At 35.0% G+C, this 18,546-nt stretch overlaps 1 protein-coding gene across 6 annotated transcripts in view; it reads right to left on the reverse strand.

The window, feature by feature from the left end:
• WDR7 (WD repeat domain 7) overlaps nucleotides 1-18,546 on the reverse strand; it is a 351,933-nt gene that overhangs the window by 282,266 nt on the left and 51,121 nt on the right. For all 6 annotated transcript variants that reach the window (XM_049111821.1, XM_049111824.1, XM_025422170.3 and 3 more), the window contains one exon: nucleotides 2,988-3,183. In XM_049111821.1, coding sequence (XP_048967778.1) covers nucleotides 2,988-3,183 — 196 coding nt within the window. The remainder of the gene's footprint in view (nucleotides 1-2,987; nucleotides 3,184-18,546) is intronic.

Genomic DNA, 18,546 nt, shown 5'->3' on the forward strand with positions numbered 1-18,546 from the left:
TCTGCATGATGTCTTTGATGTGAGAATCACTTTTGTTCTGTAACAAACATGATAAAAATAGACACATGAAAATGCTATTTTAGCTTGGTAATGGTGAGATAAGAGCATCTTATATAATCAGTCATTACTAACAGCATGCCACTGTTTCCCAAACAGACCGGATTTTGACCTTGTCAAAGGCCTATGGGAAGGACTCTACTCTCCTACTGGGAATGTCAAATATGAAGAAGGAGAGGAGAGAGCTGGTCCCTGAAGCACATCAACAGCTCCATGCAAAAGCAGCCACCACCTAGGTCAGTGGGCCACCTGTAATAAGTTCCTAAGTAAAAGTCAAGAGGTCCAGCCGGCCAATCTTTGTTGCTAGTTATTTGACTAATTTTCTAAGTACCCAAGAAGTGAAAGAATAAGAATTTTCCTGGCCTCCACATCACTATTAATTGTTATTACATATAATAAAGACGACATAGGTAAAGAGCAAAAGATTCTGGACTTCTGTCTTTCTAATGAAATTTTGTTTTACTAGCTTCAACTTCATTTTGTTGGAAAATAAATACTGGAAATAAAAACTACCCATTTGAAGGGGAAAATAACTAAATGAAAATGCTGCATAAAAGTACAAAGACATTTTTAAGTGTTTATAAGCTAGAAACATCAGTAAAATTCAAAATAGCAAACAGAAAATTGCACACCATGCATGAGTTGTTTTAGTGTATCATTTGTAAAAATACATCCCCAAAATGTTAAGAAGAGAGATAAAGTGTCTCCTCAGAGTTTAAATACATTTCATACATCAAACCTTGGCTGAATCTGATTTATTTGGCTTCATTTTTTATTTATTTAATAAATAAATAAATTTAATAAATAAATAATGTCAATACCTTCAGGATGTGCCTTACTCACTCCCCAGGGGCCTTTATATCACTAGCTAAAGCCTGAGCAGCAAGGAGGAAAAAGGAATGTACACCTCACCTCCTATTATGGTTAAATCCAAAACAAATTCTGCTTCTTTATCTTTTGATTTAAGAATACCACACTGACTGATTGTTTACCTAAATCCTCTTGAAGGTAAGATAATTGTGAAATTTCAATATATATATTGTGTTTAATAAGAACGGGCTTAATTACACTAAACTGGTTATAAGAGTAATATCCTCCAGTACACCTATAGTTAAGAGGTATTTGTCATCTCCTACTAGGGAAATTACTAGAAAAGTAACTTTGCCTTTCAGTAACAGCTCATTTGTAAAGAATTTCATATTCATATTCTTTACAAATGTATTTAAAGCACCTGAAGTATTCAAATAAAAATTATTTAAGTACTGAAAAATTCAGAAAAAATGATATTCTCTTTTACAGTATTTTAATTTTTAAAAGTCCTAGACAAGTTTACCATATTCTAGTATTTGTGCTACAACGGTTAATATTTATAGTATTTTAAAATAGTGCTTTCTGAACATTACTGCTGTAAAAACTTATTTTAATATTAATCAGTGTAAATATTTCTAAATGTAAGATCACATTCCCAAGTTCAACAAAGTAACAAGGAAAGCAGGATTCTTGTTATTACTGTTATTAATAACATTATTAGCCAATATGAACACGCACAAATTTCAATTTCACATACACACATTTACATATGTCTACTATACAGCAGGTAAGTATCTCATTTTATTCTCCCAGCACTACCATAAGATAGGAACTATTATAATCTCCATTTTACAGAGGAGTAAGTTGAGAGACAAAAGTCCAGTAAGTTACAGCAGATCTCATTACTAGCAAATAAATGGTCAATCCTAAATCAAAACCAAGTAGTCTGACTCCAGAGCCCAACACAAACTCAGTATATTTAGTTCATGGGGCAGACAAAACCACCAAATATGAAACAGTGCTGCCCACCAGAGGGAATACCACAATATCACTGAGTAATGAGATTTCAGTTCATCTCTCTTTTCTAATACACTTGTGATTTAAATTTTGACAGAAAGTATGACCTCAATCAGACAACAAAAAGAAAAATTAAATATAAAAGTAAAGAAGTCTGACACTCTCCAAGATGTTCCCTCTTGGCAAGATTGCCTATGCACTACCAGCTAAAACAAGGACCATAAATAACATCCCTGAAGAAGACTGCGACTATTTTTACAGAAGGACTTAGCAGAACTCCCTATTGCACCACAGTCCAAGCAGAAATATGTTTATAGCCTGATTTGGAAAAGGACTATTTAAAACAAAGAAAGATGAAGAAAAGAAAATTTGGTAGAAGTATTCTATAGTACAACTAGGTATATAAGGGCTTTAATCACTGATAGAAGATGACTTAAAAGAGTAAAAGTAGAATAAAATGTGTTTTTAAAAGTCTAAAGCAGAAAATGTTTAGTTACACACTTAAAAATTTCCCACGGAAAATCTTAAGATTCTGTGTATAAACATTACACATAATTGCGTGTGTACTTCTGAGCTACACATGACTTGTTCTATATTATGCCCCATATGTAAAATTTCTGAAACTTGAAATTTTAAATGTTCTCTCTAGATCTTGAAACGTTTGTTTCAATTACCTCCTCTAATTAACTACTTCATACTGCTTTCCTGCTGTTTAAATAAAAGAATTTTTTCTTCTTCCACTGTTTCTGAACTTGATACAAAATGGGTTCCTTAATCTCGCTCACATTTTCCATCTTGAATTCTATAGAAATCACTTATTTTTTAGTCTGTTGCCTTTGTCTTGTTGTAGTCTGTATATTGTCTTCAACTGCATTCCTTTGAAGATCAGTGAGCTACCCTAAAGTATTTGGCATAGTACAACAAATGAGAGGAAAATTTAAATAGTTCTTTGTTGACAATGATGATAACACTCAGAAGTAAATGCAGCAACCATTTTTACATCTTAAGGCTATTTTCCTCACATAAAAGACTTTTTAATTTCCAGGAAATCAAATTAATTTTCCATTTAATTTTCTAGTCTATCTCTTAACACTTGTTCTTACCAGTGTCCATTTGCCAGACGTATACAGAGCCATCTGAACATCCCACTACTAGGTAATCATCAGAAGGCCTCCACTTGATTACTTGAATAGGGAAAAGATGACGAGATGCCAGCATAATGCATTTCTTCTCTCGCAGACTTAGGAGTCCCACTGAGTGGTCACTGGCTACAGAGCAGATGCAGTGCTGCACTCTTGCCTAAAAAGAAGAATGATTATATTTTAGATTAAATTCAGAATAAAATGGATCTGGCCCTCAATAACATAAACCAAAATTAATTATACATTCATCACTGCTGAAAACCCACCACAGTATTACGTTGTGTCAAGAAATGTGCTCCTTCACATTATACATGAAACACCCAGTTCAATCATGACAACACTTTAAAAAATGCTAAATTAATCCCAGATTAAAGATGGAAAAGATGCCTTGGAAAATCTGCTGTTCAAATCGGAAGATGACCTTACTAAAACGATCGCCATACAGGGGGCAGGCGAAGCTGGAAAAAAATTGATCTGTTATTATGCGTTCTGCTTCCACTGGTACGAACTTTCCTTTGTTAGCTGCTAGAGCGGGCTTTCTGCAGTGCTTCCTTCTGTTTGTGACTGTCATTTTGGACCTATGTTCTTCCCTGCTTCTTGGCTCAAAAACAATACCCTCCTGGTCCCTCAGCTACAATCATGCCTTTCAAGAGCCACAGATATTTTGTATTATGTGTAGATGTGCTTCACAGCTTGTCTGTAATGTCAGCAGGTGCACCCCCTCAATGAACACACAATAGCCAATTAAACATTCTGCTGTGTATTCTCTGCTCATCTCTAGTTTTCTGCCTTTCAATTCCTTTTAAAACAAGATGGAATATAAATAACCAAAGAACGTAAAGATGTTCACTAGCAACAGAAAACTGAATTCACGATCTGGACAATTAAAAAATTAAGGTATTTAAATTTTTAAGACAATTTATAAGCTATTTAAAACAGAACCTTATAGTGATTTAATAGACTATGCTTTCAGTTAGTTCTGAGGTGAAACCATATGAAAACAGCCACACATCGCTATATATATATTGTGAATAATATTGAGGATGAGGCCCATTGCACTACATATATATGGCTCATCCCTTCAGTGGTATCCAAAGGAGAAACTTTTCAAATCTCATTGGGCTGGGCTTCACCAAAGCAAACATTTTTAGCTAAAGAACAATGCCACGTTGATTGCTACATCTCAACGCCGCACTGAATGGGAAATGTTGACAGGTATCAAATCAAAAGAGGTAGGGGTGGCCAAATGTGCTGAGAAAACTCAAGTTACAGTTGTTGATTTTACCACAGAACTTCAAAGAACCTGTAACAGGCTGATGTGAATAGAATTATCTCTATGAGGGGAACACAGTTATCACTCATCTCAAAGTTTATTTTCCACGGTAGTCTTAGAAGACTGAGTTTTGGAGGAACACACTTTGGAGAAAACTGCTGTAGCTGATTCCTTTCACATTCTGGCTACTAAGACACCTAGGCCTGAATTTTCTACTCATCACAGTGGGGGTGAGGAGGACACGCACTTCTGCAGGAGGACTCTTGGCCTCCTCTTCCTTCTCCTCTCAGTTTCTCTTCATCATTTAGCTTCATTTTTATCTTACTGAATAATGTTTATTTTTGTAAACAACATAAAATCAATTTTTGAATGAAGCAGAGCATGAATAAAGCAAAGACAGTAAGATTTAACTATCTACTTTGTTCTCAAATTCAGGTATGTTAATCTTTTATTCCGTGTTAGCTTTATTTGTATTTTTTGTTATACAATGATTTAAATACTATAACCAGCAACCAGCATAGCAGGTATTTACTAATTTTAAGTTAAAAAACCAACTTCAGAAAAATCATGTTATAAACCTTTATTAAAACATCATATAGAATTTTCCTAAACAAGCATTTTTTAAGCTTAATCTCGTTCTCTGATAAGCATTCAACTGTAACATAAAACATGATTTCTTCCTTTATTTTTTTTTAATTTTTTTTTAATTTTTATTTATTTATGATAGTCACAGAGAGAGAGAGAGAGAGGCAGAGACACAGGCAGAGGGAGAAGCAGGCTCCATGCACCGGGAGCCCGACGTGGGATTCGATCCCGGGTCTCCAGGATCGTGCCCCGGGCCAAAGGCAGGCGCCAAACCGCTGCGCCACCCAGGGATCCCGATTTCTTCCTTTAAAAAGACATAAGGACTGAGGGGTAGCTGACTATGGCATACAAAAATTAGCTTTATAATTAAATAATAAATCAAAATAAAGTGGCAAACTACAAAAAAATAATTTAAATATGGCAAAGTTAGGATAAAACAGGGCAAAGATATTTCAGACCACATAAAATGAGTTCCACCAGATATACATTGCTAACCAAAGATAACAGTTTGATACATGGATTCTTTTGCATTTCTACAGATTACCGTTAGTAACAACTTTGTATTTATCAAATATATCCATCCTTCAATTCACAAAAAGGGATGGTTGCCACATTAATGGTTAACTACTATTACTATTTAGCAACATCAAATTGCCAAAAAGGAATCATTTTATTTCTCTCATATAGGAAATAAATGTTTGCAGGGATCTTTTCCTCTATGTATGATTTACTAAAAAGAATGCCTTCTGGAGAACATTTCTTTTCATCTGTCCACGCCCTTTAATCAGTTACCGATCTGCCACAGTGCACACGACACCGGCCACTGCTTGTGACTCTGCTACTTTGACTCACAAGCTCCTCATCTTTAAATGAACTACTGTGGGCCCCTGGGTGGCTCAGTGGGTGAAGCGTCTGCCTTCAGCTCCAGTCATGATCTCGGGGTCCTGGAATCAGCCCCCACTGGGGCTTCTGCCTCTCCCTCTGCCCCTCCCCCTGCTCGTGTGCTCTCACCCCTTCCCTCTCTCTAAGATGAATAAAATCTTTTTAAAAAATAAAAAATGTTTAAAAATGAGCTAATGCTTCACTGATGCCATATACCTCACTAGCTGACTCGCTGGCCCCCAAGTCCACAGTCATCTCATCTGAGTCCAGGTGCACTCTTGGCATTCCATTTCAAACAGAGGCAGCAGTTGGGGTGAAGTTTCCAACAACAGGTGAATTTTCACCAAGATTCTTTACTATGTTTTGTGCTCCTCAAGCTATGATCTACGGGTAGATCTTAACATCCAAGGGGATACAGAAGTACTGGCAACTATTGACCAACACATTCTCTCTGCCAAATGTCTTATGGTAGGATGGTTTATAACTTAGCAGAGAGAGGACTGCAGACACTTAGTAAACAAACAAAAAAACGCTTCCCCATTCCTATGAGGAACTTAATCTCCAGGCATCAACTCCCCAAGAGAAGTTTCAATTTTCACCCTCCCCATTTATATACAAGTGGGAAAATTTAAAAATTCAAGAAAATGTAATCCACCCTCAAGAAAAGACTTAAAAACTCTACATCATCTTATCACTGTTATTAGTAAAAATAAAGGACAAAAGAAATACTAAATAACAGCAAAGGATCTTCTTTTAAAAAGTAGCACTGGGTGTTATTCTATATGTTGACAAATTGAACACCAAAAATAAATAAATTTATAACAAAAAAAGTAGATTAAATCATATTCTGAAGGGGAAAAAATAAACTTAATTCAAAAAACTCTAGCTTTTCATTACCACACGAAAAACTAGTACCTCAGTACCACATATACACTTACACAAACATGCTTTGAAGAACAGTTCTGTTCCTCTTTCACACAGTGCAATAATGATGAAAATAGGAAAATGACATGCCCCACCCCCCACACACAAAAAAATGTGTGGTCCAAACTAAAAATGACATACCATCCCTGTAAATGAAAATAAGCATCTGAAGAGTTAACTCTAGCTTTACTGTAATAAGCAACAGTCTGGAAATAGCCAAAATAATCAAGACTGAAAACAAAACAAAACAAAAAAATCAATACTGCTAAGCCCAAGAAAGCATAGTTATTAGAGGTACTTAACTCACAAGAAAAGATGGTTCTCTGCTTTTTAAATATGGATTAAAATAAATCTAATTTTTCTTCTTTCAAAAAAATGCTAGTCCAACTCGTGTGAAGAAAACTGGCCTATAGTGGAAATAGCCCAATACAGTAAAACCTCATTAATTTTGATTCCACTAATTAATTGTGGGTTGATGGTTACCTTCACAGGCTGTGTGAAAACAAATTAATGGTATAAACAAAGCAAATGTCTAGCCTATTTAAATGTAAAAGGAAAAAAGTCCATTCTCAAGCACCACTTTGGTATTAATTTTAATTCAAACAATGAACAGAGTAATGATAAATAATTCTCAGCTATCTGTTAAATGAAAGCACTTAAAAGATTTGCTAAAATGCAATTAACTTGGTTTCTTATCTGTCCTCAAAATTACTAAAGAAGCACTTCTTAAATAATATTTAGTAACTCCTATCTCTGATTTAGACCCAGCTTCCCCACAAATGAACTGAATTACCACAATTCTTTTATTATTAAATTATTAAATTCCAGAGATCTTGGTTCTTGAACATCTACTTCACCTACAATGACTCATTCCATAATTCAATTAATTTCATTCTACTTAACTTTGTTCCACTTTAACCTGGAAAAGTCACCTAAATGTGACTTAACGTCAAGGACACTGTATGGGGATTATGCATAAGACATTTAAATTGTGTAATTAAAATAATACAACTAAAAAATGTGAACCTCATGCATCTATGCTACTTTTTTGGTCACATTTCCATTCATTAAAAAAAACTTTGTAATGTATTCCCATTGTATGTATATTTAAAAATTATATATGTGCTCCTGTGCCAATATACCATGTACATTGTAAACCACACACAAAAAATAGGTTTTAAAAGAATGACTCAGAGGTACACCTGGGTGGCTCAGCTGGTTAAGGGTCAGTCTGCCTTTAGCTCAGATCATGATCTCAGATCCCGGGATCCAGCTCCCATGTTAGGCTTCAGCTCAACGGGGAGCCTGCTTCTCCCTCTCCTGCTACCACTCCCCACTGCTCATGCTCTCTCAAATAAATAGGATCTTTAAAATATATATAACAAAAAATGACTCGGGGCACCTGGGTGGCTCAGTTAAGCACCTGACTTCAGCTCAGGTCATGATCTCCGAGTCCTGGGATGGAGCCCCACTACCCCGTCCCTGTCTGGCTCCTTGCTCCATGGGAGTCTGCTTGTCCCTCCCTGCTCATGTGCTCACTCTCTCTCTCTCAAAAAAATAAAATTTAAAAAATAAAAAATAAAACATTTTTATTATAAAAACATAAAAAATAAAACATAAATATAAACATAAATTGTAAAAACATAAATAAAATATTTAAATAAACAAATCTGAGATGAAAGGAGACACCTTCTTGAGTGTCTAAGGTTAATTATGTCAGCACTAACCAACACCTCAAAATATAATATACAGCTTTAGAAGGATTTCATTGCTAATGATTGTTGGATGTAAACACAAACATTATATAAATACACATTTTCTGGCCACCCTCCCACCAAACTGACCAAATGATCGCTGCCTTAAACCATAAAGTTGCTGATGAAAAGATACTGAAGTTTCATCGGAAATATGTTCCATCATTTTCTGTGCCCATTTTGTGGTAGCCGGGTGAGGAACCAGACAAGCACACCTTGCAAGAGCAATGCTGTTGCCTCCTCTCAGTAGCAGGTCTGCTCTTCCCCCAGGTAATATGTGCCCACAGAATGTAAGAAGTAAGTGAGATACCAGTTTCCTTCCATCTACTAAATGTTCAGAAGCTCAATTTCTTAAAGTTAAAAAAAAAGGATATAAGCAAGAGCTTTAGTATTTTATTCCCTTACGCCAGTTAAATGTCTCACAAAAGACACTCCACAACCACTGCTAGGACAGACTTACAGAGTGTGACTCATGAGCACCATGTACATTTTTTCACTGTTTTGACACTCAAAACTTGTACAGCATGGACTGAGCATTCTATCAACTTGGCCAGTACTTTATAGGTGATTGCATCAACATGATTATTCATGTTGAATCTGAATAATTCTGCACTATACTATTTTTTGCCCAAATACTATTAATTCTGCCCTAGAAGCAATACATACCAATGACATCAAAAGCTAATTAAAAGCAAAGGCTAACAATAATAAACAGAATGTTTAATGAAAACTGTATTTTTATTTGATGAAAAAAATTAAGATAACTGGACAAGGAAATGGAGGGAGATACTGGACCAAAACATATATATTGCAGGGCTAATTTTTCTTTCTAGATAATTTTGATCCTCAACCAAGGTCTCATTGAGTTTGCCAGTAAATAATCCTCACAATACATTAGTGCTGAGCAGCAGAATGCCACAAACTATCACAGAATCTGATAGAGTCAGAATATACCACCTAGGTCATCCAACCTGACCTTATGCATTTTACAAGACTTCATTTTAAACCATTCCCAGAAACCTCTTATGTAACCAGTTCCTAAACATCTGCCGTGAATTACAGAAATTAGAGACAGCTAGTTTATCCCTTCCACTAGCTCTCTGGGGAGATGATTCTGCATTCTAACAGTTCCCAATATAAATTACATACATATATTTTTCCTACTTTTACTAATTTATTTTCTAAATTATTCTTTTTCATTTTGTGAGCAATCACTTAACTCCTCCCCAATTTTACTGAGTATTCTCTAAATATATGATAGCTACTGTCTTTCCTTTTAAATATGCCCATCATTAGACAAGCTATAAATGACCAGCTTCTTTTAGTCATAAATCAATCTCGCTATTCTCTTAATCATTATTTCTCATACTTCCCAGAACTCTTTATATGGAACATAAATGTGCAGTTAAGATGCATCATTTATCACTTTTAAATATTCTACCTGAAGGAAAAAAAGGGCCTAGAAGTATTCATCTCATTTCCATATTTTCATGAAACTAGTTTAAAAATTTTTTTTTTTTTTTTTTTTTTAAGGAAAAAGAAAGGTAGAGAGCTTTTTCTTTGATAGCTGTTGTGGAAAATAAAGACCAGTAATCCAACCAAAACAGTGACTAACCATCTCATGTTTATGTTCTATATGAAAATAAGACTTCAATATTTTTTAAAGATTTGTGAGAGAGAGGAGTGCATGAGAGATCATGAGCAGGGGGAGGAGCAGAAGGCAAAGCAGACAATCCGCTGAGCAGGGAGGCCAACACAGGGCTTGATCTCAAGACCCTGGGATCACGACCTGAGCTGAAGACAGATACTTAACTGAGCCACCTAGGAGCCCCAAAAATAAAGCTTTTAGAAACAAGTTTTAATTTCCTCATTCACTATATACAATTGGTAATAGTGGGCTAATCTGAATTCCATCTTTCTTCAACTGCTTCCTTATTAATTAAACAGCCAAAAAAAAATGAATTTAATGTAAGATGGGGCACCTAGGTGGTCCAGTGGGTTAAACATCTGACTCTTGACTTCGGCTCAGATCAAGATCTGAGAGTCATGAGATTCAGCTCTGTACTGGACTCCACGCTAGGTATGGAGCCTGCTGAAGATTCTCTCTTTCCCTCTGCCTCTCACTTTGGCCCTTCCCTCATCTCTCTCCCTCCCTCTCTTAAAAAAAAAAAAAAAAAAAAAAGTCCATCAGCCTTCTTTTCTCACCCCATAATTTCTGATAAAGTATTTGATGTTTGTTCTTAGTCCAGTCATTGTTTTTAAATCAAATTTCATCACATTTCTGGAAGGGAAAGATTCCAAGCTTCAAAAATATGCAAGAAGCTACACAGAAAAAGGATAGATTATGTAAGAACAGGAGAAAATTTGAATAGAAAGCACATATGCTTAACATTTCAATTAAGTTAAGCATTCATACAAGCACTAAAATCCCCAAGAAAAACAAATAAGCAAAGGACAAAAAATGTCTCAAAAAATCATTAAAATCTTCATAGAGAAATTTCAATATCTCAAGTAACCAAAAAAATGCAAATTGAAACAAGATATTCTTTCCACCTATCCATTTAGCCAAAGATTTTAGAAATTATAATAGCAAACAACCAGCATTTATTGGGTTCTTACTTTGTACTGGGTATTATTCTAAATAGTTGGCTAAATTCCAAATGTTATAATTCATCAGTCTCACTACAACCCTCTGAGGTAGGTATAATTATTATTTCCACTTTACAGGTATGGCAACTGAAGCATCGAAGTAAATACAAACATTTTATGCTGGTAAGAGACAATGAAGTGGGCATGGGGGTAGAAAATAATTTGCTACTATACCTCAGTCACCTTAAAAACACGAAAATTCTGAGGTTCTAATCTTAAAAAAATTCATGGAATCTATCCAAGGGAACAACCATAATTTTAATTTAAAAAGATGGTATAATACATATGTTCAAGTTAGGAACAATCTACATATCGAAAGTTGGAGAACTGCTAAGTAAATATGGTATCCTCACATAAATATGGTAGGTTATACAATCATTAAAAATTACTTTCATGAATAAGTATAACTTGGAAAAGTTAACATTAAATGAAGATGCAATGTGCTCAGATAACTATATCTACAATATAATCACAAGTATACAGTAGGCAGATTTCAAAAGGCCACAGGGAAAGCTATCAAAATGTTCATTGTGATTCTCTTATATGTACAAGGATAATAGGTGACCTTTTACCTTCTTAGCTATTTCTTCTGTGTCAAACATTTTCAGTGTTGTGTTAAACATGTAAAATTGCAGTTAAAACATGTTTTTTTTTTTTTTAAAGATTTTATTTATTTATGAAAGACACAGAGAGAGAGAGGCAGAGACACAGGCTAAGGGAGGAGCAGGTTCCATGCAGGGAGCCTGATGTGGAACTTGATCCCGGGTCTCCAGGATCAGGCCCTGGACCAAAGGCAGCACTAAACCGCTGAGCCACCGGGCTGCCCCTAAAACATGTTTTTAAAAAGCAAATAATGTATTATAAATAATAGGAGGCAAAAGGAGTTTAAAAAACTCCAAAGCTGAATGATCAAAGATGAAAACTAAAGGGTAAATACAAGAGAAGTAGGCAATCCACAGTTCTCTAAAAGAAAAGTAGGATATAGGAATTTGAAAGAACGGCTGTTTATTTTTATTTATTTATTTATTTTATTATTATGGAATTTTATTATTTACTTATTTTATTTATTTATGTTTATTATTATTTATTATTTATTTTCTGAAGGAGTTGCCAATGTTTAGGCATCTACCAGGAAACAGAAAGATATTTATAATTCTTCAATATATTAGTTTTCCTCTTCTGTATTTTCTCTTCATATTAGTATCTCTGCTTTAATCTAATCTGTATAGTTCTACCTGCATAATCATCACTGTCACTCAAATACTACCTTAAAATTACATTAACAAAGTTTTTAGCACTTTTAACAATGTAAGTCAATATAAGTATTCAATCCAACAACTCAATGATCACCTTCCACTGTTCCTGAATGTTTCCTCACACTGTTTTGAATTTACTTTATAACTTTTCACTTCATGTCTTTAAAATGTTAACAAGCTTCCTTTAACTTCACTTACATATTGTTGGGTCTTAAGAGACTGAGAAAGTCAACACTGCAGACTGAAAATAATCAAAATTCCTTTTTTTTTTTTAAGATTTATTTATTTGAGAGAGTGAGCAAAAGAGCACACATACAAGCAGGGAGAGAAGCCAACTCCCTGCTGAGCTGGAGCCCAACCCCTTGGCTGGATCCCAGGACCCTGAGATCATGACCTAAGCCAAAGACAGACGCATCACCCACTAAGCCACCCACGAGCCCAAACTTTGGGTTACACACATTCAAGAGTTAAAGTCTCCTGTCACAAAGGGCCCCCCTTCTCAGAGGTCAGGGACTTTCGACTCCTAGTGGCTGTTGGTCCTGGCCTTCCATTTTCTGATGTCTCATTCAGAAAGGTGAAAGGCACTAATCTATCTCACCTAGTGACTGTGAATCTGTTGGCTCAGCCTCAACCTATTTACCCCAATTACACCTGCATCCTTACAAGAAATAAACACTGAATTTATGCCTCTGATGTAATTATGGAATATCTTTTTACCTTCTCATGAAAATAAGTGGGTTCATAGATACTGACTCCATTTTTAAAACTGGAGATACTAAAAGAATATGTGTACCTCCTACCAGTAAACTACTAAAAATATATATACTAAAAATACTTTTTTGTTTCTGGCTTGCTTTTTAAGTCTCTATCAAAGAACACTAGAGAAACCTGACCTTCAGTGTCCACAATTAAGCAAGAAATTTGTGCCTCGCCGATAATTTATGCCTAAGTAAAGCAGTAAATTAGGGTCAAACGTCCCCCTTGAACATCTGGGGTCAAGCTGCCAAAGGCTTCGCAAGGGTAATAGTCAAGCTCTTCTGTAATCTGCCCACAAATTTCCATTAGAAATGAGACAGTTGGGGCCACTCAGACAAGAACACTAATGTTCGGGTAGTGAGCAGGCAAAGCACAATACTCGAGTGCAATTTCTAGGAATTAATTGCTAATCTCCTGAAAGTTCTGTCTCATGCAACAAAAAGATGCAGTTACACTGAGAGAGAAAGGGAACTCATCCCTCATTTGGGCAGATCCTAAAACCACCTGGCCATCAAGGAAACGAGGAAATGAAAAGCCGTTCCTGATACAGGAACAAAGTGTATCTATAATGAAGTCATTATAAAGCTGGAAATGAATGCATTCCCCAGATTTAGACCTTTATCATCCAAATGAGAATGTAGGTAACTGCAAATAGAAATAATAAAATGGGGTGTCTGGGTGGCTCAGTCCATAAGTGTCTGCCTTTGCTCTAGCAACACTTTCTGTAAAGTGTTTGGAATTAATGCCCAGCCTATGATAGGAACTCATTAAATTATTATTATTCTGTTATTATTATTATTATTTTTAAAGATTTTATTTGGGCAGCCCGGGTGGCTCAGTGGTTTGGTGCCTGCCTTCAACCCAGGGCATGATCCTGGAGACCCAGGATCGAGTCCCACTTCGGGCTCCCTGCAGGGAGCCTGCTTCTCTCTCTGCCTGTGTCTCTGCCTCTCTCTCTCTGTATGTCTCTCATGAATAAATTTTTTAAAAAAGATTTTATTTACTAGAGAGAGAGTGTGTACATGAGCCGGGGGGAGGGGCAGAGGCAGAGGGAGAAGCAGACTAGCCACTGAGCAGGGAGCCTCATGCAGGCTCAATCCTAGGACCCCAGGATCATGCCTTGGGCTGAAAGCAGGCACTAAACCGCTGAGCCACCCAGGGATCTCCAATTTCTGCCATTTTAAGATAGATTTTAACTCATTTTAAAATTACGTTATGATTAAGTTACTCAAGAAAAATTAGTCTTTATGTCATACTGTATCTTCAGCTCAAAATAAAAATTCAAATTAATCAACCACTTCATTCACAAAGCTTAGCATCAAATGACTTCTATTATTAAAACTAATCATGCCCGATACAATCTTCTCTACTCCAAAAAAATATGACTTAAAAGCTAAAAAAAGCCTTTCTAAGATCAAGGGAAACTAAATTTCTAGAGTGTTTAGCACAATATAAGCATAGCCTGAATAGAAGCATGCAATTTTTGTCATTACTATCAAAAAGACCACACACTAACAGTCTCTTACTAATTTTCTCAGCTTCCTACATAACAGGGTGTATTATATCTGAATACATAAATATTATAATATGAAAAATTATTTATCTTGAATAAAATAATATGCTAGCAGTAAAAATCTGGAAAACATGAAGTTATAAAGAATAATAAGCTAATCAGAATGGATAGCCAAATAGTACTGATATATACATTACTGCATTTGTGTCTTCAAAATGAGAATTGGTGCTATTCATGTATACATACTCTGCATACATCCACTTAAAAGCCTGAATATTAGCAAGGCTTAAAAGATAACAAGGATGATGGAAAGTAAGGAGGGTTAATAGGTGGTAAAAACCTATCCCTAAGATTTTAAGGGATAATTTAGCAATACCTATTTAAAAGACTTTAAAAAATCAATATGCCCTTTTATACAGAAATTCCACATCTACAAATGTATCTTAAGAAATCATCTCAGATGTGCAAAAATATTTAGGTATACTATTTTGTATTCTCACTGTTGACCAGAGAAAAATTTTTTCAAGCAGCATTCTAAAATTTCTGATAAACTTAATTAACCAAATATTAAATATGATGTTGGAATACACTTTGTGACACAGAAAGATGAACAGAACATCTCTTGAAAACATTTGTATTCTAACATTTAATTTAAAAAAATAAAAATTAATTTCAAAAAGACAGGTTGCATGCATAAAAATGTGAAAAATGGTATCAAAATCTAAGAGAAGTAAATGTTAAAGGAAAAAAGATTGTTACAGCACATTATGTGCCTTGCGATATATTTCAGAAAAAATGTTATTTCGGCCTCTTCATTTTGTTTAATTTGTACTACCAAAGTTTACTCTGCTTGGCTTTAGAGACCATGTCATAAACACTGCTTTTTAAATGTAACACTCAAATTAATGACAAAAGCCTAAATTCAAAAAGGTGATAAGAGCTAATTCAGGCAAAAGCTCTTTAAAAAGGACATTAAAAAGAAACCTAATTTGTTCATTGTTAATGGCTGTGAACATCAGCTATGCTAGCATACGTATAGTCACATACACCATTCATGTTATCATATCTCTGTCTCTAAAAGCGGGGGATTTTAACGTTGCCAAACAGAGGCACAAACAGGTTAATGCCTGACATTCCAGTTTTCACAAACCCATGCTGCCCCCTTCTGGATACTTTTGGAGATTATGGGACAATACAAATTTATTAAGATAAATGAAATGTAATCATTTTTAAGTAATCTATTAAAGAAGTTAGCCTATATATTCATATAAAGAAACATATATATATATATATATATATATATATATATATATATATATATATTTATATTTTACCGGTACAATATTTATTTGGAAACATTTTCCAAAAATTCCATTTTGGATAAAGTTCTGCTAGAAGCACACAGCTTATAATCCAATCATCCATGCCAATGACGTAAATAAGTATTATATATTAAAAGTAAATAAAATATAATACTTAACAAAGTCACTTTTTTTGTTCTCTTCCATATGCATTCCTCTCACACCCAAAGCAAAGCAGAATGTGAATTTGGAACTTACTTTTTCAGTTCAATTTGATAATTTTATTGCCTATGCATGTAACCATAAGTACATAGTTTGGACTTGTGTGGTTTTTAAATGTAAATAGTATCTCACTGTATCACACACACAGATGTTCCATGTCACAGGGTGTACTTCGAAATGCAGCCACTCCCTCTAAGTACAGATTAATGAGGAAATATGGAGAGCTCCATGCAAAGATGTTGGTACCATTCTACAGGTAAGAAATATTCTACTGGGTCACTAGTGTTATTTTTTAATTTCTGCGTTTTCATGCCTATCAATAATCTTGGCCTGGCTTACTAGGGAAAATGTTTTTTAAAGCTTTCCTGACATCTTAAAATTATTTTCTTAGTACTTTATTTTTATTTTTTTAAGTACTTTTTTTTTTTAAAGTCTAGTTCCTTTCTCTGAAATTAAAATATGTGGAAATAAAATATACCTGGATCTTGGAGAGTAGAATCCTTTATACTAGAAGCTATAGTGTAAAAAAAAAAAAAAAAAAAAAAAAAACAACAACAACAACAAAAGATGAATAAGAGGGGAAGCTGGTTGGCAGGGAGGTGAAGGAAAGAGGTCAAATCATGCTTACCTAGGTTACTAATCCTAAAGCCAGAGACTTGGAAGGAGTTTCCTGCTGCAGCATACCAGAATCCTTAAGAAAGCTGCCCTCCCTTTCAAGAGCTCTCCTCCTCAAACTCCCTGGGAATTTGATGTATTCTTTGGCCTCCTCTAGCCTACAGTTCAGATATTGGAAATTCACCCAAGCCTACCTCTGACAACTACCCAAACCTGGAAAGCATTCTATCTCTAACCACTCTATGTTGCTTAAATTTCTCAGTTATTAGAATAAATTGATCTAAAGTGCTACATTTCTAAAGCATTAAAACATTCTAGCATTGAAAACCTCTGAAGGGTTGTAAGATACTACACTCCAAGTTAAGGGAATCACACAGTTGGAGAACGGGTGGGGGGAGGGGAGAGACTTGCATTTCATTAATAAGCTTTAATACATTTTGTATTCTATATAGCTATTTATAAAATATTTTAAGATACTACAATAAGTAATATTCTCAGTGCAAATGAAAAGTCAAAATTAAAACCTCAAAATTTTAGCAAGCCTATTTTTAAAAGATTTTCCTAAAAAGTCTTCTATATGAGTAAAGTTGCAATCTAATTTTTTAATAATTTAAGAGTTCCACTTTAAATTTGAATCCTATTAAAACTGCCTCAGAGCTTTAACTTCTGAACAGCAACATACAAGGTGAAAACCACTCTTTTAAAAACAATAAACACTGGGCAGCCCAGGTGGCTCAGTGGTTTAGCACCGCCTTCCGCCCAGGGCGTGATCCTGGAGACCCGGGATCGAGTCCCACGTCGGGCTCCCTGCATGGAGCCTGCTCTTCCCTTTGCCTGTGTCTCTGCCTCTCTCTCTCTCTGTCATAAATAAATAAATTAAAAATCTTAAAAAAAAAAAAACAATAAACACAACTTGGAATGACTAACAAAAATGGTGTAAGATCATATGCTATGTTATAGAATTCAGATACTAGTTAAGTCATTTCAGTTTCCTTCCAGATGTATCTTTCATATGCATAAATAGCACACACGTTATCTTTCAAATATACACAGTGCATGTACATGTACCTTTCCTGTGTACTCACAGCACATGTATATATACCTTTCTTGTATACTCACAGCATGTGCATATGTATCTTGCACATGTACACACAGCACATGTGTATGTACCATTCATGTGTTCTCAAAGCACATGCATATGGACCTTTTGCATGTAGATACAGCATGTGTACATGTATCTTTTGTATGAACAGCAAATGTGTATATATCTTTCTTATGTACATATAGCACATGTATATGTTTCATTCACATGCATATACAGTACAGGTACATGTATTGTTCATCTGTATATATGATACATTTTGTTTCATTAAGAAACCAAACCACCAAAAAGAAAAACCACCTCAAACTGAAGTTTTTCCCTTTATATTCAATAACCTTAAAAAGAAATAGAAGTGATAACCTAATATTAAAGATCTCAAAACTACCAATTCCATCATCACTCCCAAAGTTGAAACAGTCAAAGCTCACAGCATTGAGTAGTTTCCCAAAGCTACCCATTTCTCTGAGTACCTAAAATACTCCCCTCACCTTACCCTTCACTGCACTTTGTTAGTATCTCCCCTTTACCATTTATATAGTAGACCTTGTAGGAGACTTAAAATGCAAAGCTATATTTCTGGGAACACTTAAATACATTACATGGCAGATAGTAACACTGCCCCCAGAAGCTTTATGAATTGTTCTCAGTAACCCTTTAACACTATACAATCCTAAAGTATTTCAATATT

The sequence above is a fragment of the Canis lupus genome, chromosome 1 (assembly GCF_003254725.2).
Source record: "Canis lupus dingo isolate Sandy chromosome 1, ASM325472v2, whole genome shotgun sequence".
NCBI classification, from domain to species: Eukaryota; Metazoa; Chordata; class Mammalia; order Carnivora; family Canidae; genus Canis; species Canis lupus.